The 25175-nt window shown below is 50.0% G+C and overlaps 1 protein-coding gene across 4 annotated transcripts; it reads right to left on the bottom strand.

Annotated features, from left to right (window-relative positions):
• Window positions 1-183: 183 nt before the first annotated feature.
• Window positions 184-25000, bottom strand: SLA2 (Src like adaptor 2). 4 transcript variants are annotated; one of them, XM_036825018.1, is made up of 9 exons: window positions 24717-25000; window positions 21785-22299; window positions 19030-19163; window positions 14933-15032; window positions 14459-14545; window positions 12613-12716; window positions 2008-2157; window positions 1115-1247; window positions 184-709 (listed from the first exon to the last, which is right to left on the bottom strand). In XM_036825018.1, exons 3-9 carry the CDS (start codon window positions 19118-19120, stop codon window positions 499-501), a joined length of 876 nt encoding a protein of 291 aa, XP_036680913.1. In that variant the 5' UTR covers window positions 19121-19163; window positions 21785-22299; window positions 24717-25000; the 3' UTR covers window positions 184-498. The 4 variants fall into 4 exon arrangements, with proteins under 4 accessions (XP_036680913.1, XP_036680915.1, XP_036680914.1 ...); XM_036825020.1 differs by having other exon boundaries at window positions 21785-22224; XM_036825019.1 differs by having other exon boundaries at window positions 21785-22009.
• Between the last annotated feature and the right edge of the window lie 175 nt (window positions 25001-25175).

Below are 25175 nucleotides of genomic sequence, written 5' to 3'. Positions count from 1 at the left end.
ACCTGGACTGTCAGAGGTCCTGCTCTTCGCCATGGTGGTCAGGTGGAAGCTGGACAGCCAAGGTTCTGCTGCTGTTTAAGCCACCCATCCCCTCTGCCTTCCTGTCTCTTCTAGGCCGTAGTTCTACCTTCTGAGGTGTGCTGCCATTCTGAGTGAGACTGGTCAGTTTTCGTTAAATGATTATTTTTTTCTCCTTGATGCTAGTGGGCGTTCTCTGCCTTGTGGGAGTGGTTGTGGGGATGTAGAATGAGACTCGACAGGCAGAGGGAGGAAGGTGGTACTGGGACTCCCAAACTCGGGAACTGGCTGGGTCACGCCGAGGATATCTAGTCTCTCTGGAGTCCTGGCCCTGTTCTTAACTGGTCTTTACTTGAACTAGAGGCTGTAGGTCGGGTCATGGCACTGGGAGGAGGTTAGGTGACCTCTTAGGGCTGAGAGAGGAAGGAACAGAGGATAGAGGTGGGACTCTGGCTGTGCCTCTGTGTCCCAGCCCTCCCCTCACTCTGCACAGCTTTTGCCTCTGGGGTGCTCAGTCAGACTGAGCTGAGTTGGGGTTCTAGGTGCTGCAGCCTTGGTTCCCCTTTGGGCCTTGGCATCGTCCAAGGAGATGTCATCAGTCAGCCTGATGTAGGAGCTAAGGGCCTCCCGGAGCCCCTCACTGAGGGGGGACTCCTCCCCTGTGGCAGATGCTTCGGAGAACAGGAGCGAGCTGTGGAGAGGGGGAAAGAGTTGCAGCAGGGGGCCTCACCCTCCTCCCTGCACCTACCACACGGTTCCCTTTCTCCGACCTGCTGAAAAACTCACAGTGGTTCCTGTTCCCTGTCAGATCAAACTCCCCTTGACTTCACTCAGGACTGGTGCTCTCTGTTGTATCCCATCTTGTCTGACCTTCCATCCTGGCCACCTAGGTGCCCAGGCATGCCCCATATCCATGCCCACTTTGGCCTCCCTGCTAGTCCCCCCAGCAGACCTGCTGAGCCTGGGCTGGCCTGAGTTCAGTCAACGCTTATTGGCTCCCAGGTGTCCCTGAAGGCGACAAGCCCATTCTGGGTTCCCAGGGGTGGGTCCTTCTAACTCTCCTTTGTTCTGCCTTCACGTTCCAGGGGCTTCTCACCTGTCCAGCTCTTTCCAATTGAGTGGTGTCCTCTGCACAGTCACAGGTAGAGGTATGGACTTGCCAGGGAGTGGGCCGGCCCTCCGCAGGGCACAGGGCTCCTTGAGTAGGCAGCAGATGTCATCCGCCAGCTCTGAGGAAGAGACCTAGACCCTTGACATGGCTGACTCCAGCCCTGCCTTCCTCCCCAACAACTCCACCCTCACCCTGACAGCTTTCCACACTTGGCGGGTGGGAGCATGAGCCCCAAGCTGCTAATCGGGAAGCTGACGTGCAGTCAAAGGTCATTCTGGGCTAGGTTTCGGGAGACTTAATTTACCGTGTGATTTCGGGTAAGTTGATGGACCTCTTTGAGCCCCAGTTTCTGGTTAGAAAAGTGCTTTGGAAAGAAGAGAGCTAAGGGGTGATCAGTCTCTACTTGTTCTGTCAGTATCTGCTGCGTGGAATGACTGTCCTGAAATCCCCCGATCAGTTTTGCCAGCAGTAGTCTTTCCTCTCTGCTTCTCTGACACTCTGCTGTAGTGGCTGCAGTGCCTGTTACAGAACAGGCACCAGAAAATGCTAAGAATCAACTGAATTCCACAATAGCAACAGCTCTGGGCCTAGTTCCTGTGGAGAGAACTGTGCCAGCCATTGGGGACTTTGACTCAGAACCACAGTGGTGGGTGAGGCACTGGCCTGCACTAACACGGGACACCTCTGTGGCTCTGTTGGCACGAGATGAACTTCGGGCTCCCGGGCTGTGTTTCTTGGCATAGGGACTGGCATGGAGAGAGGGGAGGTCCCACTTTTGCCTAGATATTCTCCAGCAGGCAAAGTGTCCGAGGGTATGACTAACTTCCCCACAGACCCACATCCCAGTCTGCTCTCATGGAGGTAGGGGATGGCCGTACCAGAGTAATGGTCCACCAGGGCCTGGAGTGAGGGGAAGGTGAGGCGTGGTGAGATGTACAGCCAGCCATTGTCAAGGCATTGGATCCTGTAGTGTCTGATCCGGTCCCAGGATGCAGGGCGGCTGAGGCGGACCGACAGGGAGTAACAGCCTGAGGAGGAAAGGATCCGGGGTGGGACTAAGGCCCTGCTGGGACCCAGCCCAGCCCAGCCCAGCCCAGCCCAGGATGGGAGAAGGAAGACATGAAATGGCCATAGAGAGTGGGCACTGGGTCCAGACGAGGGACGGGGGAAGGGAGGAACAAAGACTTGCTCTCTGGCTCATAAATGACAACACACTTATCATAGCTAGGGCTCTCGTGAGGGTGAAACAAGGTCACGCACACAGCGCTCAGAACAGGGCCTGCCACAGTTTAAGTGAGCATTAAGTGTTGGCTGTTATTATAAAGACTCAAGTGGGCAGAAGTGTTGTTAGGAGGTGAAGATGTGTCAGTAGATGTCAGCAAGGATGTGGAGAAAGAGGAATTCTTACCCTGCTGGTGGAAAGATAAATTAGTATAAGCCACTTTGGAAACAGTTGGCATTAACTAGTCGAGTTGAACACGCTCATAGCTCACAACCCAGCCGTTCCATCCCAGCATGATGCCTTGCAAATACATGAACAAAAATATTCATAGCAGCATTGTTCCGAAAAGCCCAAAACTGCAAATGGCCCATATGGACTCAAGAGAATGGTAGATTCTAGAATGTAACACTATTCAGCATAAAAGTTAATAACCACTACACACATAAGCATAGATAAATGTTTAAAATAATGAGCAGAAACAGCAAGTCACAGAAGCGTACGTTCAGTATGATTCTATTTAAATAAAGTTCAGAGGCAGCCAAGACTACTGCATAGGGATGCACGTATGGCATATCTATGAAGAAGGGACTTCCCTGGTGGCACAATGGTTAAGAATCCGCCTCCCAATGCAGGGGAAGCAGGTTCAGTCCCCGGTCAGGGGACTAGATCCCACATACATGCCACAACTAAGAGTTTGCATGCCACAGCTAAGGAGCACGTGTGCCGCAACTAAAAGGAGCTGGTGAGCTGCAACTAAGGAGCCCACCTGCCGCAACTAAGGAACCCACCTGCCTCAACTAAGACCCAGCACAACCAGGAAAAGAAAAAACTATGAAGAAAAGTAACTGATTGGGCTTCCCTGGTGGCGCAGTGGTTGAGAATCTGCCTGCCAATGCAGGGGACACGGGTTCGAGCCCTGGTCTGGGAAGATCCCACATGCCGCAGAGCAACTAGGCCCGTGAGCCACAACTACTGAGCCTGCGCGTCTGGAGCCTGTGCTCCGCAACAAGAGAGGCCGCGATAGTGAGAGGCCCGCGCACCGTGATGAAGAGTGGCCCCCACTTGCCGCAACTAGAGAAAAGCCCTCGCACAGAAACAAAGACCCAACACAGCCAAAAGTAAATTTTTAAAAAAATGTAAAAAAAAAAAAATAACTGATTAACACAGTGAAGCAGGCAAAGGTCTTCAAAGGGACTGTTGCACAATTTCTTAAGCTGGGAAGTGGGCATATGGATGTTGGTTTTATTATTAGTCTTTTTTTTTTTTGGCTACGCCACACAGCGTTTGGGATCTTAGTTCCCCAACCAGGGATCAAACCCACACTCCCTGCAGTGAAAGCACAGAGTCTTAACCACTTGGACCACCAGGGAAGTCCCTGTTATTAGTCTTAAACCTATACATGAATATTATATTCACTGATGCAAGTGACAGAATTTTTGCAGTTTTGTTTTAGTTTTTTTTTTTTTTTTTGGCCGTGCTGCGTGGCTTGCGGGATCTCAGTTCCCAGACCAGGGATTGAACCCGGGCCTCGGCAGTGAAAGCCCAGAATCCTAACCACTAGGCCACCAGGGAACTCCCTGTTTTAGTTTTTAAAATCAACTTTATTGAGGTATAATTTATATAAAATAAAATGCATATATTTAAAGTATACAGTTTGATAGGTTTCAACGAAAATTTTAATTTAAAAAAAGGATAACTGGCTAGAAGAGGAAAAGCACATGGTTGAAAAATGAATAGAGAGAAAAGACTATATAAAATCATAACTATATAACTATATAAAATCAGGCCTCCAGCAGTAGTTTTCAGCAGATGAGGATGCATACAAGTGCTCTTTATAACTGTAAAGTGGGATTCATTTCTTAACACTTCATCAAAGCCAATTGGGAAGAGGGTGCTTAGTGGAATAATAGTAATAACCTATTATTACTATCTAATTATTTAAAGCTATCTGTAGCTTTCATTTATTGAGTGCTTACTATGCACTTTTTATATGGATTATCTCGTCTAATTCTTATAACCACCCTGTGAGGTAGGTACAGTTATCCCCACTTTACAGATGAGAAAACTGGCACAGCGAACCTGGAGGAAGAGCCAGTGACCCTGTCACTTAACCTTTCCCTGTGGAATGCCAACAAAATGCAGGAGTGACTTTCCCAAACCACAGGCAGTGCTCAGTTTTAGGAAGCTTTTACTTTGAGGAAGTGGTCTAAATACTCCATTAAAGGGCAGAGATTTTCAAACTGTATTTTAAAAAGCAAGACCCAACTACATGATAAACACACTTTGAATATTAAAACACAGGCTAAAAGTAAAAAATATGTATCATGCACACATTAATCATAGGAAAGCTGGAGTGATTATATTAATATCAGAAAAGTAGAACTCAAGACCAAGGGTATTGCCAGAGATAAGAGGATATCCTGAATTTGTATGCACCCAGTTACAGAGATTCAAAATATAGAAGCAAAGCCAACAGTATTAACAGAAAAAAATAGATGTCCATAATTATAATTGGAGATTTCAACACTCCTCTCTTAGTACTTGATAGGATAGAAAATCAACAGGGATATAGAAGAGTTGAACAATGCAGTCAGCCCATTTGACTTAATTAACAAACCTTGGGCTCAACAAGAGCACATGGAATATTCAAGGCAGACTATAGACTGGGCCGTAAAAACAGAAATTTAAAAGGATTGAAATAATTAAAGGTATGTTTTCTGACTACACAGAATTACAAATTAATAACAAAAAGACATATGGAAAATCCCCAGATGCTTGGAAATAACCCAGGGATCAAAGAAGAAATCATAAGCAAAATTAGAAAATATTTTTAACTAAATAATAAAAATTTGTGAGCTCAGCTAAATCAGGACTTAAAGGTATATTTTTAGCTTTAAATCTTACACTTGAAGAAAAGAAGGCATAAAATAAATTTTCTACTTTAAAAAGCTAGAAAAAATAAATTTAAGTGGAAGGAAATAAATAGAAGACAATGGAGAAAAATCAAATGCTGATTCTTTGAAAAGGTTGATAAAATTGATAAAGCTCAAACTAGACTGATGAAAGAAAAAAAAAAAAACACAACACACACAGAAATTACCAACATCAGGAATGAAGAGGGGACATCGCTATAGATCCTACACACATTAAAAGGATAAGGGCATACTGTGAACAACTTTATGCCAATAAATTCTACAACTTAGATGAAATGGACAAATTCCTTAAAAGACACAAATTACCAAAACTGACACAAGAAATAGAAAATTTGAATAGACCCATATCTACTGCAGAAATAGAATTCATAATTTTAAAACTTCCTGAAAAGACGACTCTGGGTCCAGATGGCTTCACTAGTGAGTTCTATCAAACATTTAAAGAAGAAATAGTATCAATTTTATACAAACTCTTTAAGAAAATAGAGAAGATAACATTTCCCCACCCATTTTATGAGGCCAGCAATTAACTTGCTAAAAAAAACAGACAAAAACATTATGAGAAAACGATAGACCAATATACCTCATATATGTAGACACAAAAATCCTTAACACGCTGTTAGCAAATTGAATCCAGCAATGTATAAAAAGGATAATACATTATGACTAAATTGGCTTTATCCCAAGAATACAAGTTGATTTAAAAATTGAACGTCAGTGTTAACTCACTAAATTAGTAGAATAAAGGAGAAAAAGCATGATCACCTGGAGAAATGTAGAAAAATAATTTGATAACATTCAACACCCATCATGATTTTTAAAAAACAAAAAGAAAACTACAAATAGAAGGTGTAATGATTTCCTATTGCTGCTATAACAAATTACCATATATTTAATGGTTTAAAACAACAAAAAAATGTGTTATCTTACAATTCTGGGGGTCATAAATCTAAAACGGGTTTCACTAAACTAAAATCAAGGTATCAGCAGGCCTGTACTTCTTCTGCAGGCTCTAGAAGAATGTCTATTTCTTTGCCTTTTCAGTTTCTAGAAGCCCCCTGCATTCCTTAGCTCATGGCCCCTTACTCCATCTTCAAAGCCAGAAGCATAACATCTTCCAATCTCTCAAACTCTTACCCTCTTGCCTCCATCTTGTAAAGACCCTTGTGATTTCATTGGGCTCATCTGGATAATCCACGATAAACTCCCTATCTCAAAATCCTTAATCATGTCTACGAACTCTCTTTTGCAATGTAAGGTAATTCATATTCACATGTTTCAGGGATTAGGACCTGGACATCGCTGGGGGGCTAGTCTGCCTACCACAGAAGGGTACTTCCTCTTAACCTGACATAGAGCATCTGTGAAAAATCTATAAGTAACATCATACTTAATGGGAAAGACTGAATTTTTCCTTCTAAGATAAGAATAAAGCAAGAATGTTCTTACCACTTTACTTGTTATACTAGAGGTCCAGTGCAGTAAGGCAAGGAAAAAAAAAAAAAGGTATATGAATTGGAAAATAAGTAGTAAAACTATTTATAGATAATGTGTGATCATAGATGTAGAAAATCCTAAGGAACCTACAAAAAAGAGACGAGAACTAATAAGTGAATTTAGCAAGGCTACAGGATACAAAGTCAATATACTTTGAGAAGTATGGAGTTAAGGTCCTTGCTTCCTTTTCGTTGTTTTCTACCTGACTCTGGAGACCCCTTGACTCCGTACCTTTAAGAAGAATCTCTTCTGGAGCTGTGCTGTGACCCTGAAAAAGCTCTGTGGTTGGGAAAGGGATACATATCTGAAACTAGGCCCTGGAAGCCAACCAACCAGCTGAACTAAGTGACCAAGTCCCTCTATGGGGCCTGGTTCTCCAGCCACCCCACCCTGGCCACTGTCACCACAGTTACTAGAACCAGGAGGGATCCTCACAGCTACACTGAGGATCTGACTGGTAGACTCAGAGATAATAAGCTCTGTCAAGCCCATGTGGGGACAGGTCACCTACCAAGGCCACCTCTGACTGCCCTGTGTGCCTGCTATCCTGCTGTTCCTTCTCACTGCTGCTGCAGCCGGTCCCAGATATCTACAGCTGCCTCCCAGTTCCAGGGCGTCTTTTAAACTCAGACTCCCTGGTTTCATATCCCACCCAGAGTCACACACTATAGCACCCCTACATCCTATAACCCTACCTGTGTCTCTAAGACACATTATTTGACCTCTCAGATCTGTTTCTTCCTCTCTAAAGGGGGATAATAATTGTCCCCGCCTTAATGGATTGCCACAAAGATTCAGGTGGTAAAGTAGGTAAAGCATTTAGCAGCGTCTGGCACATAGCAAGCATCCAGTGCTCCTTATCAGTTCTCTGGTTCTTTGTTCACGCTGTTCCTTTTATATGGAACACTCTTGCACCTGCGTAACCGTCAGCCTTCCTTTTACAACTCAGTTCCTACTCAGACAACTCCTCTCCAGAACACCTTCTCTGCCTGGGAGAAACCCCAGCTCTAGGCTTGCCCAGACACAAGTGCTAGCACCAAAGGTCCTATTCTCCCATCGTCTGTCCCTCAACACTACCCAACCCCACCCCACCATATAACCAACGGTGAGCCTCACGAGGGATTGTCCTAATTCATCTGCCCAGCATCTTCCCATCTCAGAAAACAGCAGCAAAATTCATTCAGTACTAAGCTCCTAACCCCGGCATCATCCCTGGCAGCTTCCATTCTCCCTCATCTCCCATCCAGCCCCACAGAAAACCCTACTGGCTACATTCAGAACATATCTGGAATCTAACCACTTCTTAGCCTGCAACAACTTCCCATGTGGCTTCCCACTTCCGCCTCATCCCCTGCCAAATCCTCTCTTTGCACCGTAGAGGGATCAGATCATGTCACTCCCCTGCTTAGAACCCTCCCTGTCAACATTTAAAGTAAATCTGAAGCTCTCACCCTGGAAAGGCCTTGCATGACCTGACTTCCGGTGACCTTGGATCTGCTCCAGGCACACCTGCCTCCTGCTGAGGATGCACCTGTTTACTCTGTTCCTCTTAACTGTTGCTTTATTGTTTCTTTGTGGCACTTGCCATGATCAGTTGCTTAATTACTATTTGTTCACTATGGACATTGCCAACTAGATTGTGGGCAGGGATTTTGCTTTCTTTTTAACCTCTTTATTGGTGCTTTTTATATTGTTGAATCCCCAGCACTTAGAACAGTGGCTGGCACAGAGTCACCATGCAATATTTATTTGTTGAATGAATTACTGAGTCTCTGTGATAAACACTGGACACGGCCATGATTACAAGCAGACTTGAGGAGTCCTTGCCACCATCTGCACTCCTACCGCTGTGAGCACAGATGGTGTTGGGGGTCAGTCTACCCTACCCCAGCTCTTCATCCTCTCTCCTCCCCTCAACGTACATACATGCACTCATTCACTCATCCATTTATACAGTAAACATCTGTTGAACACTTGCTACAAGCTGGCACTGCGCTAGCCCCAGACACAGGTAATCAGATCTTCATACTCTGGGGAAAGAAGTACTGTCCCTCAGCACATCCCTCAGCCAGAATTTTCCTTTATGGTCCTCATCTCAAGTATTTAGTTCCCCTGCTGTTAGACCACATACCCTGACTTTGTTTTAAGAAATAAGTTTATTGCAGCTACAGAAGAGGTCTTTTCAGGATGCTGTGGGAGTTGAGAGCAAAGAGTGACAAATAACCTGGGGAAATGACACTGCAATGGGTCGTGAAGGATCAGTGTGAGTTGGCCAAGTGGAGGAATGGAGGAGAGGGCTTTCCAGGCTGAGGGAGGCTCGTGTGCAAGGATGCAGCAGTGGAAAGAACAAGGTGTGTCCATTCATGGAGTGTTCTGGTGGGCAGTGGGCCAGAAGGCAGGCTGTGGGAAGGAATGGTGGGAACTATGGCTGGGTGCAGGGCCTGGAGGGAGACCCATTGGGAGAAAGGCAAGGAAAGTATGAGGTCCCGGATTCCAGAAAGCTCCAGCAGGCTTAGCCAGTGTCACACCCTGGCCTGCAGTGACCTGTGGGCTCAGGAACCATGTTCTCCCAGGTGTTCTGATGATGATGCCGGGAGGAGGGGAGGGGTCCACAGTGGTGTGAGGGAGCACATTAAAACCTGTTTGGGGGACGCAGATCTAGCAGGACCCTCTGAACTTCTGAGACCTCTAAGAAGCTGATAGCCTCGAGGATGCTGCACCTTGGACCCTTGACTGTCTGAAGCCTGAGGGCAGGAATCACAACTTAGCAGGCCTGACTCAGAGGAGATGCTTTTAAGTGTTTCTCGGCTGACAGAATCACAGAGGTGAGTCCCTCAGGGGCAGGAAGCGTGTCTTGCTCATCAGTCTCTCTTGCAATGCTCAACACAGTATAGACACATAGTAGGACAGTAGGAAGGCAAGAGGGTGACGCTCTTGGGGTCTGGCCCTGGCGCTGACCTCTGGAGCAATCCTGGGACCTCCACACACTCTTTGTGCCCCTTCACACACCAAGGTTTTCGGCCTGACTTGGGCCCTGCCATGGCTCCCCCCAGGCCTAGAACACAACCAGGTATGCCGGAGGGACTCTGGGGAAGATGGGGGGTCTTCCCCTCCCCCTCCAGACTCTTGAGTAGTGTTCTTGGGAGCTCAGTGGCCCCAGGCCTTCCTCCTTGGTCCACTCACAGGCTCAAAGCCCCTACAGAATTCCCTTGCCAGAGGTACATCTGGATCTTGGGCCAAAGAAAAGCTGATCCTGATATCACTCACTCACTTGGTCAACAGTTAATTACCGTTATATATGACAAGATGCATTATGTAAACATGAAAAACATTGTCTCTCATTACTTAACTTCGGGTTCCCTAGATTGGAACTGTGTTTTCAAACTTAAAAGAACATGAGAACCATCCGGAGAGCTTGTGAAGGAAGCAGATTTCTGACCTCTGTACCCAACAGTCTGATTTGGCAGGTCTGCGGCGGGGCCTAAGGGTGCATTGGCAAGACATTCCCCTGACAATTCCTGTACACTCAAGTCTGAGAACCACCATCCTGTGGCGTCACTCGGGCCCGTACAGCTTTAGTGTCAAACTTTTTTTGGCCACAAACCACATATGAAATTTTACAGTGACCCAGGACACACTTAAAATTATCGAAAACAAAAAGTTTGGTGAAGCAATATTTTCCCCAACCCCAGTGATGCATCCTAATGTTTTCAGCTATGTTTCACTTTAAATGCTTACCGGTCCAGATCCACTAAACCATTGGGTTTCAACCTTGGCTGCACATCAGAATCACCTGGGGGGCTCTTGTAGCTTCCAGGGCCCAGGCCACACCCCTGACCAATTAAATCAGAAACTCTGGGGGTGGGGTGCAGCCGTCAGTAATTTATAAATCTCCCCCAGATGATTCCAACACACAGCCAAGGTCTAGATCAGTGGTTCTTAAAGTGTGGTCCCCAGACTAGCAGCAGCAAGCACCACCTGCAAACTTGTTGGAAAGGCAAATTCTCAGGCCCCAGACCCAAATCAGAACTGGCTGGACCAGTTCTTTGTTTTAACAAACGCTCCAGGTGTTCTGATGCCCACCCAGGTTTGAGACCCACTGGTCTATAACCACTGAACCAAACTGATTTCTTGGCCCACAAATGGGTTGTAACCTGCAGCTTAACAAACACTCTCCAAAAGGAAGCCCAGGATGAGAGATTAGAAATCAGTACTGGGAAACTGTTGCCTTTCCTGCAGAATTGGCAAATTCTTCCTTTTTCGATAATGAGAGCTGCATTCTGATCTATCCCTTTTTGGTGTTGCTATGGGGAACCTCAGAGTCAAATCTAACCTTAATCCCAGCAATTTTGTGGATCCTTAAAGATCCTATGGATTCTTTACACCCTAAACGTATGCAGTGCTGTATATCAATTATGTCTCAATAAAACTGGAAGGAAAAAAAAAAAAGCTCCTATGGATTCTTATCTGCTTTCTCCTTTATTTCTCCACCAGTTCCTCTTGTATATGTGCCTTCTTAGAAAAGGGGCTCAGAGAGGCAATAAGTCTCGGTCACTATGCTCTTGGGGTTGAACCAGGCCAGAGAAGGGGTGTGGGAGGGGCAGCTGAGCACGGAGCACTTCCTGTGGCTTCTCACGCTCACTGGGGCCCGGGTATACAGTGCCCCTGCCCCCAACAGCACCGCTATGGCTTCCTGTTTGTAGCTGTTGCACTTGAGCCAGCCCCCCACCCTGGCCTGCCTATGGGTGTATGTGAGGGATGCTGGCGCTGCCTGGAAAATAGTAGGAGGGGCTGGGGAGAGGTCAACCCAGGGGACTCCCAAAGGAAGGGAAGGAGAGGCAAAGACACGCTGGAAGGGGCCCCAGGAGGGAGACTGAGTAGAGAGCAAAGGACCCTGACGACGCATCAAAGTGAGTTCAGTTAAGGGAAGCACAGGCAGCCCGTCCTCACTCCTGAATAGCTTCTCCCTCGTCCACCCCTGTGCTTGCAATGCTACCATTACTGTCACAGGTGGGCCTCTCTTGGGTGTCTGAAGTGCGACGAACCGCAGCGGGGTTTGAAGCCCGGCTCGGCACTTATTAGCTGTGTCTCCCCAGGCAAATCGTTTCTCTTCCCCAAAATCTCCATTTCCTCATCTGTAAAATGGGGACATTGGAAGTACAATCCCCACAGGGTTGTTTGAAGGCATTTAAAGCACCTAACATAAACGAGGGCACTGCCACTCCTTCAACGTCCCTCTCTGTCCCTGCTGTAAGGGACTCAGGGCAGCTCAGAGAGAAGCAGGGGCATCAGAGACAGACTCAACTTCGTGTTTTGTTTGTACCTGGGGTGGGAGAAGTCCCATATGAATGTGCAGTGTGACATGTCCCTGTCCCTCTGTGGGCCTCTGTTTCCCCATCTGCACAGCACAGAGAGGGAAATCATGAGGTGACTCCTAGTGGGTTTTCTGGCTCCGACTGGCTGGTGACCCAAAGCACAGAGACCTTGTCAAGAGATCAGGATCATGTTGTGTCTTGGGGAGGGAGAAATCATTGCTGGTCAAGGCAGGGAAATCCTGTGACTATACTGTGTTACAAGTCCTGGTTGCCAGAGTGTTGGCTGAGCTGGAGCCCTCCCATGGGCAATTCACACCACTTTTAGAAATGCAGGTTATTGCCCCATTGTTGATAGGCTCTCACGGCAGCAACATGTGGTCAGTCAGCCGGACTGCCCGACTCCAAGGCCAGGTCTCCAGCCCTCCACATGTGGCCTCCTACCTCTACCCCCAAGTCACATCACACCTGGCTCTTGGCATGCAAGGGAAAAGCCCATGGCAGGCTGAGCTTACCCACCTCTCCTGGTCTGGCTCTCCCGGATGAGGAAGGCCCCTCCGGGGTTTCCAGGCAGCAGCAGAAGTTCCTCAGCTTTCTCCCGGCTCAGGCCCTCATATAACCACCTGGGGGTGGGGAGATGAGCAGAGAGAGGGTCGGGGGTCAGCCTGGGGGGTGGGTGGCCCAAGACTCTACTGGAACCTCTCCTCCCTCTGTGGGCCTCAGACTTCCAAATGTCCCATGAAGAGCTGGCCTCAGGTCTCTCAGGGCCCCCAGCTTTGTCCTTGTCTTCTGAGGCCCCTGGAGCCAGGACCATCTCATGGGGTCAGCCCCAGCCTTTTCTAACTGAAGAGCTCATTCCCAAGTGGCCAGGGTCTGGGGGCAGGTGAGGTGATCCCAAACCCTCTCCTATCACTGCCCAGTTCCCCCAGCGCCCCTACACCATCCACTCACCTTTCTAAGCCTTCACCTCTCCAAGAATTGCCTCTCTCTTTTTTTTTAATTTTAGTAAATATTTTATTTCAACAGTTTAAAGTTTAACTTTGTAGCCAAAAGGTATGCAGGTGAACATTTACTCATTATCACTGAAATCTAACTTCCACTGGAGCTTATTTGTGGGTAGAAAGTTTGGAACTAGAATGTTCAAGACATTCTAAAATTTTGGAAAAAATCATGTAGCCCATCAATCGCCATACATGCCTCTTCCAATGCTGGGATTGTTGATAACTCTGAGCCCACACCTTCCTTTTCTCTCTTCACTTAATCCCTCACCTATGTATGTCCATGAAGGACTTTTCACAGTGCAGTGAAAAGTTCAAGGAGTCGTGCAGGAATTTTCTGGCTAACAGTCCATCAGCTTCTTACTGCCCCCAGAGTTATGGCCGGGGGTCCCAGGCAAAGCCTCCAGAAGCCAATTTGATGGAAATGGTTGCCTCCCTGTCACTTTGTGAAATGCTAGAGTCAGGGTTGAGTTGATTCCAAGTAAATAAAGTAGAGAAGCTGTGATTCTCTTGGTGCCAGCAGCAAACTGAGCCTAGTTTTATAGTAAATAAAATACATCATTCATACAACTTATGAAAATCGAGGCTATAAATGAAGCAGAGGCAAGGAAAGGGGACTCTTAGAGGTAGTCGGTGTTTCCTCTGTTTAAACTTCACGCCAGGCTGTGGAGGCACAAACCCTGCCCAGCAGGCCCAGGCCACTGGGAGACGCGAGCTGATTCTATGCGGTGTCCACATGTCTCAGGATCCTATGTTGCTTTCCTCAGAGCCAGACATACCACGAGCTTCAGAAAGGAAGGCCATCCAGTGTGGGAGCCGTGCTTTTCCTCAGAACTGAAGCGTGGCTGTCACAGCACACACAGTGACACAGTGACATGTCCCTGGCTCCAGGTTATTCACTGCCTTTCTCTCTCGACATAGAATTTGCTCTGGAGTCAGTCTGTCACTTACTCTGGGCAAGGGATGGCTCACACTTTTTGAGAGACCCTGCGTCCCCGAGTCCAGCCCTCCTGAGGAAGTGCCTCTTGGAAGGGCAGCCCGAGGAGGCTCTCTGGGGACATTTATGCAGGCTGCCCGCACCTCCTGCAAGTCCCTTCCAGCATTCTCCACCACCAGATTCCCGGCCACCCTCCAAAGCCCAGGTGCCACATCTCCATGAGGCCTTGCCGAGCCCTCTCCTCTGGGCTCCCAAGTCTCACAGGCTGACCTGAGAGAGTCAGTCTTCAGCTCCTCTGGAGGGCAGGGTCTGGGCCTGATTTTCCCCTGACCCCAGCTTTGCTCAGCATAAGCCTGGGCGTAAAGAACTACACTTGTGGGAGGAGAAAGCAGGAAGCTCCCCCGAGGCAGGGCCTGGGGTGTGAACTCACCCATGGGAGATTTTGGCCACTTGGTTGCTGGGGAAGATGTACTCTCTGCCTGAGATGTCCGACAGCACTGTCCACCAGTCTCCATCCCTGGAGAGAGAAGGGCGAGGGGACCCCTCTCAGGAGGGCCAAGGCCCTGGGCACCGCTCATTTGGGATTCACAAGGACCCTCCAGGTTAGGTCCTGAGGCCACCCATCCCACCTGAGTTTCCCAGGTTTCCTTGTACCAGCCAGTCTGGGTACCTCCTAGGCAATGAATGGCCTGATTCAGGGCCCCCCTGCAAGGCCCTGCCCACCCACTGCTTTTCCCTACAGGTGTGTCAAGCTGCCTAAAATCCCACCATTAGAGTGCTGTGTGAGCTCAGCAAAAAGTCCATGCTCTTTCCTCCTGGAAGGGGCCCCTCCTCCCACTCATGCATCTTCAGGGATCGGGGGAGGGGAGAGAGCACCCCAGCCAGTGCCCTCAGAGGGACTTACTCAGAGACGATGGTCAGTGGCTCCCCCAGTCTCAGAGACAGCTCTGCCTGCTCGCCTACCGGGAAACTGCCCAAGGCCACAGCTTTGGCCTTGCTCCTCTCTGGATGGAGGGACAGAGATGGTCACCCTCCGGCCAGACGTGAGTTCCAGTGGAGGCTGGGCTCCCACCATCAATCCTCCCACGGGCACCCTAGGGCAGCATGTCTGCTTGGATCCTGGGATGGCAACCTGGAATCTGATGCTTTTCCATAGGGCTCTGCAGAGCCCTGGGGGTGCCCAGACATCTCTTGGGGGCCCCTTGGGGAAAGGATTGGTGTGGCAAGAGGAGTGGGGCTCCTGGCTACAATCCCATTTTTATACAGATCATCACAGGAGATTTTGATAAAGGAACTCAGCAAACTGTTCAGCAAACTTGAAGCCGACAGCTCTAAGCAGGTGTCAGTCTGGATCTCTGAGCTCAGCTTCTGAAAGGCACCGATGAGGTGGCCACCAGATGGATTAGCTTTGAGGGGCTGGGAGGTGGCCATGGGAGGGGGAGGGCTCCTGGAGGGGCCCAGGAAATCACTGACCTGGACGGGCTCTGTAACTCTGGAGTGCCGTGCACGTGGGCAGAGTGGCTCTCCCATGACCTCTGTCCAGAGCGACAGGTGTAGGTCTGTGCTGCCCCCTCAGAAGAGGTGCAGCCCCAGGGCCCACTGGGACAGGCCTGGCCCAGAGCAGACACCCAGCAGGAATGTGTGTCTCAGTCAAGTGTCCTGGTCACACACCTGCCATCTCTTCCTGAGCACCTGCTCTGTGTCAGGGCCTGACGGGTACCCTATGTGTCATCTCCATTCAGCCCCATCACACAGCAAGGCAACCGAGGCTCCACGGGGCAGTCTGCCGGGGAGGGGGGCGCAACTCCTATGCCACATCACCCCGTCCCTGTCCTCCCACGGGCCCAGGGTGGGGGGACTGGGCTGGACAGCAGCAGCACGTCTCTGAAAGGCCCAGACTCCCCGGGAGGCTGGCGTTCAGAGAGGGAGTCACAGAGACGGGACACCGAGCCGCCGCGCCCCACCCCATCACACCAGGACTGGTCCTGAGCACGTGGTGGCCTTGAGGCCCAATTTTGAGGTTGGACAGCAGGCGGCAAGCAGCTCCCTTAGCACAGGACGCTCATCCCCTCGCCCCCCACTCAGGGACCAGCCCGCCCCGACCATCTAGACCTCCTGATGCCTGTCCAGGCCTACTTGTCCTGAAAACACATGGGCTGCAGAGCTCCCTTCACCCACACCCCGGCGCCCTCCCTTCCCTTCCTCCTATCCCATCTCAGCAGGGGTCTCTGCGTGAAGCTGCGAGAAGCAGTGAGGTCAGCAAGGAAGGTTTATGTGCCTCACAGGTGCTCCTCAGAGCCTGAGAGGCCGCTGTGAGGCCCTCCAGACAGAGCTGGGGCCCCAGGAAGTGAGCGAGGGCGAGCAGAGGACAGACAAGGGCGCAGGGGACGGGTGGGGCAGACACAGAGCTGGACGCCATGCGGGCTGAGGGCCTCCGGGACATGGGCAGAATGAGACTGTAATTCCGGAAATGGACCAGTTCCTACATGTCCTCCCAGACACACATGGAGACCCCCGTGGTGACCCCAGACTGGAGCTCCTCAGAACCTAGGGCCTGGCCATCCCCCGGTGCAGGGAAATGCCTGCCTGATGCCCGAATACACGGTGCAAGTAAGTCTGGGGAGGGTGTCCTTGGACAAGAACAGAGCCAGGTGGCCAGAAGTGCCCCTCCCCCTCCTGGAAGCCCTGGCCTTGCACCCCAGGAGCCACTGAGCAGCACATGCTGTCCCCCTGATGGGTCCCCTCCGGTGGCTGAGTCACCTTCATCCTTCACTCCTTGGATGAAACGTCCCTTCCCTGATGAGCCCCTCAGCACACACTCTTGGTCAGAGTCCCTTAAAACACTGTCACCAAAGTCTAACACAGTTGTAATTGATTATTGGTTTAGCACCTGTGTCTGAGGCTTGACTGTCCCTGAACACAGGGACTGTGTCTGTCTTGTCCACTACTGTGTCCCCCGGTCCTGGCACAAGGCCTGGCACGGGGTAGAGCCCTGGTAGATTTTGGATGGATGCAAGGCTGATGGACAAAGGAGTTGCCCAAAATCCATGCTTCTGCTGGGACCAGGGGTAGAAGTACTGAGAGAAGCCCATTCGTCCCCTGGAGACCCTGACGGAGAGGGGAACACAGTGCCCCTCAGTTTCCACAGGCAAGGAGGGCCCCAGGGCACCTGCCGGGGGGTCACCCCCTCAGCATCCTGGGCATGACTCAGAGCAGCTTCGGGGCCGCTGCCTGTGGCTAGATTCAGAGGAAATGAGGTGGAGGCCTGTGTGGTTTCCAGATCCCTTCCTGCAGGGCCTGCTGGGCCCCAGGCTCCCGGTGCACAGTGCGTGGCTAGAAGGAGGCAACTGCCTCCCCAGCAGGAGTCTACAGGGTCCAGGGTGCCGATCGATGACCATGGGGACTAGGGGAGGCTGCTGTTAAAGAGAGGAGGAGGACTTTGGGGCTTCCTTGGCCGTCCAGCAGTTAAGACTCCGCGCTTCCAACGCGGGGGTGCGGGTTCGATCCCTGGTCGGGGAACTAAGATCCCGCGTGCTGTGCAGCGTGCCCAAAAAGAAAAAAAAATTAATAAAAAATAAAAGTATTTAAGAAAAAGAAAGGTGGATATTGGGGATGGGGGCTGAGGAGCAGAAAGGAAGCCCCAGCCGTTGCAGAGGACTTTTCAGTTTGGGGCAGAGCCTGCCAAACACAGATAGCCAGTGTGGCTCTGCAGTCTTCTACTTCTGTTTAACTGTGTGTCTGTGTCCTTCCTCCTAAAAGTGCTGCTTGGTTTAGAGTAATCTTGTTATCTCTGATGGCTGATTTTATGTGTCAATGTGGCTAGCCCACAGTACCCAGATATTTGGTCAAACACCAGTCTAGATGTTGTTGTGACACTATTTTTGAGACGAGATTAACATTGAAATCAGTAGACTTTGAATAAAGCAGATTACCCTTCACAATGTGAGTGGGCCTTATCCAGTCAGTTGAAGATTTTAAGAGAAAAAGACTGAGGTCCTTGAGGAAGGGAGAATCCTGCCTCCAGACTCCACTCTGGAATTCTGCAGCATCAGCTCTTCCCTGGGTCTCCAGCCCTCTGGCCTGCCCTGCAGACTTCAGACTGGCCACCCACAGCTGTGTGAGCCAATTTCTTAAAATAAATTCTCTCTTACACACACAGTCTACTGGTTCTGTCTCTCTGGGGAACCCTGACAAATACATTATCAAAACCCCAAATCATAATGTGATTTGAGAAAGGATTTGTGGGCTGTTTTAGGGAACAAGAAACAAACTGGGGCTGTAGCTCTGACATCAAAGTACTAGATACTGCAGGATACTTTGATTGTCTAATCGTCCTAAAAACTGGCATTTTTTAGTCAGGACTGCCTCAGAAAACCACAATTACAGGTTCAGCCCACGCATTGCATGAACTCATTTTTTCCAATCATCATAGCTCTATTTTGCGTCAAGTATTTCATAGCACCTCTCAGGATAAAAGCATTTCTGTCCAGTAGGACTTTCTGTGATAATGGAAATGTTCTGTAATTGTATTGCCCAGTAAGGTAGCCACTAGTTTCATATGGCTAGAGAGCACTTACAATATGGCTGGTGTTACTGAGGAGCTGAATATTTAGTTTTATTTTATTTTAATTAATTTCAGTTTAAATTGAAATAGCTACATAAGGCTAGCGGCTATCATAATGGACGGTGCAGCTTTGGAGAGCTATGGATGTGGGCTGGTCTTAGGGTTGCAGCTCAGGCTCTGGATAAACTGGTTTAGGAGGGAAGCCATGGGAGATGCCTGGGGGACCATCACACCCTCCAGGTTAGTTCTGGTCACTCTCACATTTTCTAGTTTGTCTGGTTTAATGTTCTGACCACTAATATGTAAGCTTCCTAAGAGCAGGGACCCTGGCTGTGTGGTTCATGGGGAGGGCCTGGTATACAGCAGGTCCTCGTTGATACTTGAGGCTGGAGTGGCTGCTCAGGAAGGGCCTGGCTGCCCCGGGGCCCTCGGCCTACCTGCTTGCATGGGCTCAGGACCCTGGCCTTGCACACAGGGGCTCAGGCTTGGGCTTGGAAGGGCTTTCCCCCTGCTGGGCTGACTTCCCATCGTTCCTCAGCAGAACACTCAGAAGTGCATCACCAAGAGAAATCTGAAAGAGATGCTGTGATGGGGACAGAGCTGTGGTTCCCAGCCTGGTGCCCAGACACCCTCCCTCCCCAGCTCAGCCCTGCTGACCTCCTTGCTGACACAGGCAAATGAGATCCCTCCCATCAGGACCAGGTTCCAGCCCCTCCACCAGACTGTTAAGGCTTTCTGCAAACCGGACGCTGTTTTCTTTGCCTCCCATCTCTTCTACGCTGTAGCCGTGCTCCATTCTTTGTCTCTGGGCCTTTGCGTGTGTGAAGCCCCGTCCCATTACTGGAAGGCCCTTTTTCCACTTCGGGCCTGTCTGGATCCCACCCTTCCCCAGGAAGCTTTCCCCGAATCCCCCAGCCCTAGCTGGTCATTCCTATGGCTACTCAGAATCATTGCCTGACCTGGGATCACATTCTGCCACTGGGTGGCAGGGGCCAATGACAGGACAGAGTTCACTCTAGGCACACCAGGACCCACGGCTAGGTGGGCAAGGGGGATCTGAGGGGCTTGGGAGCTGGCTGGCACGTCTCACACGCTAAGGTGACACTGAGCACACTGTTACTGGGGTCACAGGGCAAAGTAAGAGGCCCGGGAGACTGTATGACACAGTGATGACTTGCAAGCCTTTACAGGATTGGTTGTCGAACCACTTCCCTCTCTTTGCCTCCATTTCCCCATCTGAAAAATGGGGATAACGATACCCACCATACGGGTCTGAGAGATAATGCATGTGAAGAGCCAGGTCAGGGCCTGCTTTTCCTTTTTCACGCTCCGAGTGTCACTTCCCCAGAGGCCATTCCTGGAGACCTTCCCTTTTCTCCCTCTTGGGGCTGCCTGTTGTGCTCTTCCCCAGTTTTAATTATTCACGTACTGGGGTGCTTGTTTAATCAGCCATTATTCTACAGCTTGTTGAGAACAAGGACCTCTCTGCCCATTTCCTCAGCATTTTCACCCACAGAAGGCACCTGATACACATTATCTAAATGGACGAAGTGATTATTAGCTCTTTGGACAGGTGTCTTATCCTTAGAATAATTTAAATTCCCAGGTTTCCAGGGTAATGCCGATTTTTTTAAGCACTATACGTATTAAAATGTTGTAGGGAGGTGGTTTCATTCTTTCAGACGGTTTTCAGTCTCTTCGTTAGAGACAACGCATAATTATACCAGTTTAGGGACATAGCAGGCTCCGTCCTTGCCTTTGAGCCTTTTCCCACACCTGGGTGAGGATGGGTGTCCGTCATGATGGCGGAGTGACCCCCATGGCCTCACGGGCCTTCCTGTCTGAGGAGCAAGGATCCGGCCCTGGAGAATGGAACAGCTGTCTGTAGTCTCGTGCCATCCACACGCGGATGACAGCACGTTTGCTCCTGCCTCCCGGGGGAGTTCCGTATTCACGGGACAGGAGAGCTCTTTAACAGAAAACAGGCCCACCATTAGGGAATGGCTCCTGGCAGCCACTTCCTGCTCCGACTTTGGGATCCTGAAGCCTTGGCAGCCCGAGATGGCGCTGCTGCCTCCTGGGGTCTCTGCTTCCCTCAATGCCAAGGCACCCCTTCAGGCCAGGTTTTCAATAGTCCTTTCCCCTAGGGTATGGGGCACATGCGCTGTGCTTAACTATGCAGACATGGGTGCAGAAAATCCCTGGGAGAGATCATTCCTGGGGAGCACGAGTGATTCAGACCAACCAAGCTCGAGCTGTGTGACCTCAGGCAAAGCGTGTAACTTCTCTGAGTCTCACTGGTGAATCTGGGATAATACTGACTCCATGGGGTTGTGAGAAGCTGAGGGGCCTGGCACGGAGTGTGTGCTCAGTAAAGGTTAGTCTCCCTTCCCCTCCTTCAGCAAGACAGTCACCAACCACACTGAACCCAGAGACTTCTCCCCGCTGCAGGTGGTGCTGGGGGCTGGGCCCGAGAGGCAGGAGAACCCTGCACTCAGGCCGGCAGAGCCCCCAGCACTCTGCCAGCTCCCTTCACCTGGTCTCGGCAACGTCAGGAGGCCTTCTGGGGGCAAAATGAAGACTGTGGGTGGGCAGACCTAGGAGGGGGAGATGGTACTGGCCCAAACTTTTAAGAATCTAATCCTAATTGTCTAAGTATTTGAACAACTTACTACATGTTAGGTAGGCACTTTCTAGGGGACCCAGGCTTGGGCGGAAGCAGAGTTAAAGGCAGCCGAGGTCAGCACATGGAACATTTGGTGTTTTGACCACAGCACTTGACCCTTTGAGAGGTCGGCAGGGTTTGAATGCCATTCAAAACAAGGCCCAGGGCCCAGGGAGAGCAACCTCGTGCTCACTGTTCGTAGCTGGTTAGTGCAGAGCTGGATCTACAATCCGCGTCTGTTGTGTTTTTCTGACGATAATTTTCTGCAGATAATTTCTCAGTGGCGGCGCAAGTGATAAATTTGGATTGAGCTAAAGGGAGACCTCCCTCCCTTTCCACTGAGAAAGATCACCCTTTTAAGAAGAATTGTAGACTCTAGAGCTGAACGTGTCTTCAGAGGTTATAATCTAGACTCCTCTTATCCACTGACGCTCTGTCCCAACTGTAAAGGCCACTCCCAGTCTTGAGGGGACCATCCTTCCTCACAGTCCCAAGGCCATCGGAAAACAAAAAACAAGCATACTTACTGTTTTCCTGTCATCAGAGGCTTGAGGCAGGGGCTCGGCTAAGATGCATGCTTTAGCTGAAGAGGTTAGGGCTTTGGGGGGCCCCTTCTGGAAGTCTGCCAATGTCCTTAGTCCTAGGTCACCCAGGACCCTCTCAGCCTGGGAGTCTTTAGGTCAACTGTGCCCATGAGTCTCGATATTGCTTTGGGGAGCTTGGCATCTGCCTGTGGTCAGCAGTCTGTACCCCTGGGATGGGACAGGAGCCCCATGCTCCTTAGAGACCTCCAACTGGCTGGCCCTCCCAAGCACAGCCAGGCCAGGAAGCAGGCCCAGGGCTCTTCGAGCTCTGTCACAGGGTCCTTGGGGCTCCCAGCTCACATCTGCAGGCTCTGTGGTTCTCACAACCACCCGTTTCCTCTGACGGCATCACAGACCATCGAGGAGCCACCTTCCCCAAGTTCCTGTTTATGGGGGAGAAGCAGCTGCCTCGTCATGATCCTGGAGGGAGAGGTTTCTCTCTGGCTTTGTGGCTTGGCCTGGTCCAAGGAACACAGAACCAAGCTAAATGAGCAGGAGTTTCCCATGCTTACCTGGTCATAATAATCACCTGAGGGGCTTGTTAGTATCAGATTCCTGGGATCCCCCCACATCTTCTGAATCCAAGTCACCAGAGGAGCAGCCCAAAAATTTGAATCTTAAACACTCCAAGAGATTCCTTTGACTAGCAAGTATGGGAAGCACTGCCTTGGAGTGTCCCAACCTTTAATGTGTATAGGAATCCCCTGGGGATCTGGTTAAACAGCAGATTCTGGTTCGGTGGGGTTCAAGATTCTGCATTGCTAACAACTCCCAGGCGATACCCGTGTTGCTGGTTTGGGAACCACACTTTGCGGAGCAGGACCTGGACAGTGGTTCTCCAAGTGTGGTCCCTAGGCCAGCAGCCTCAGCATCATCTGGAAATTTGTTAGACATGCCAGTTCTCAGGCCCCATCTTTGATCTACCCAATCAGAAGCTCCATGGTAGGGGGCCAGCAACCTGTTTTCACAAGCCCTCCAGGTGATTCTGATGCACACTCTAAACTTAAGAACCACTCGGCTAGGGTAAAGATAGGGGCTTCCCTGGTGGCGCAGTGGTTGAGAATCTGCCTGCCAATGCAAGGGACGCGGGTTCGAGCCCTGGTCTGGGAAGATCCCACATGCTGCGGAGCAACTGGGCCCGTGAGCTACAACTACTGAGCCTGCGCGTCTGGAGCCTGTGCTCCGCAACAAGAGAGGCCGCGACAGTGAGAGGCCCGCGCACCGTGATGAAGAGTGGCCCTCGCTTGCCACAACTAGAGAAAGCCCTCACACAGAAACGAAGACCCAACACAGCCAAAAATAAAAATTAATTAATTAATAAAAAAAAAGAATGTCCTGGAGGGATTGCTTTGTTAAAAAAAAGAAAAAGAATCTCTGATAGAACCCCCTTTGATTGGTATGTTTAAATCAGTCATTAAAATTTAAATTTAGGGAATTCCCTGGTGGTCTAGTAGTTAGGACTCCACGCTTCCACTGCTGGGGGCCCGGGTTCCATCCCTGGTTGGGGAACTGAGATCCCACAAGCCGTGTGGCATGGCCAAAAAAAAAAAAATTTTTTTTTTAAATTTAAATTAGTAAAAATCTCAGCTCATTAGTATCTAAATAACCACCCATTCACTGCCTCCCCATTAGGGGCTTAGCAATCCTGGAGACAGATGCTTTTAACACGAAACCGAAACCGCTATTTCACAGACAATGCAGCCTTTTCTGGGGCCTCGAGCACACCTGGGCTCAGGTTCTCCCTTCCTCCCGGGGAAGGCTGGTTTGAGATTTAACTCCTGCGGCACCTGGCGTGGAGAGCTGAGGGAGCCAGAGTGGAGGTTCTAACCAGGATGTTAGGGTGCGTGACGGCCACTCAAGGATGTGGCCTGTGGCTAGGAGGGAACTGATCACAGGCCCACCCTCCTGCTCTTGCCTCCACACCACCGCGATGTCCATCTTTTCATCTGACAGGCAGACTTTTGGACTGGCCTTAAGGAGAGGCCCATGAACGACGAAGGAAGTAGGGAATGACCATCTATGGTCTGAAAAAGATCCCACCATATCCTCTCCCGTTCCACTCAGGGAGGCACCTGAGAATTAGAGACTTTAAAGCCTAGATCTGCTGCTTTGTGAGTTTTTTGACCATTTGTAAATTGGTTACCTCTGGGCCTGTTTTCTCATCCACAAAACTGGAATAGGGTCTACCTTACTGGCTCAGTAGGAGGAACATTCAGGAAGGTGTAAGGGCTCAGCCTGTAGTCAATAAAATATGAAAATGCATCGATTTTGAAAGAACTGGGAACTTTTTCTAGCTAGGTGTCCTTGGCCAAATCACTTAACTTTCCTCAGCTGTTCTTTGTCTGTAAAATACACTGCCACTTTGCAGAGTTGCCATGAGAACTGGGTGAGACAATTTATACGGAAAAGCTTCACACAATCATCTTGGGTAGGTAGCATCTACCTGGCCACTTCCTTGCCTCTCACAAAGCAGGCACCCCAACTTTTTTTTTTTTTTTGAATATATTGAATAGGAAGAAAGGAAATGAAAATGAGAAGAGGATGAGTGTGGTAAGGACCAGCCAGTTGGGGCCCAACTCCAGGCACACAGCCAAGGTGGGAAACAGGCAACCATCCGTGCCGATGTGTAGCCGAGGCAGCCGGAGCAAGGTGGGTTCGTAGAGCAACTGTGCCCATGAGACCACCTCCAGCTCCGGAACTCTGCTTTTGCCTGTTTTGTAAGGACCTCAGCACGGTCACCTGCATCGGCCCACATGCATTCGTTTCCTGTCCTCTACCAGGATGGGAAGGGTCGAGTCGTTTTACAAGAACCTGCCACAGACACAGCAACCTCGGTGTACTGGTAGCCGCAGACCCTGGACCATTCAAAACTGACCTGAGACGGCTGCCTCCTGAAATTATCCTTGGTGGGTATGAAGACAGCCCCTTCTGGCGAAATACAGTCTGGTCTGTTGGAGGAGCCCTGGCAGGTGGCTGCAGATTACTACACGAGGGGTGGGACGTGGCAACTGCACACAGAGGGCAGAGCTGAGATGCAGAATGCCTTTCCAAGATCTCGGCTTCTCCCACATCACCTCACGGTCAGGCTTCTCATGGTCAGGTTTTCGGTTTGAGAGGAATATAGGCGTGTCAGATGGACTCAGGGTTCAATCCCAGCTGGCTTGCTGGTATGACCTCGGGCAAATTATTTATCCTGGGTCTTGGTTTCCTCACTTTAAATGGACAGTGTTGCTGGGTGGATAAGCATCAGGTATGTAAGCATGCCCAGCACGGAGCCCACACGCAGTCACTCGGTACCCCCCTGAGCCCCAGGAAGTGGCTTGAGAGAAGTCAC

This window comes from Balaenoptera musculus, chromosome 15 (genome assembly GCF_009873245.2).
Source record: "Balaenoptera musculus isolate JJ_BM4_2016_0621 chromosome 15, mBalMus1.pri.v3, whole genome shotgun sequence".
Classification (NCBI taxonomy): domain Eukaryota; kingdom Metazoa; phylum Chordata; class Mammalia; order Artiodactyla; family Balaenopteridae; genus Balaenoptera; species Balaenoptera musculus.
This window is presented reverse-complemented; position numbering and strand designations above follow the sequence as displayed.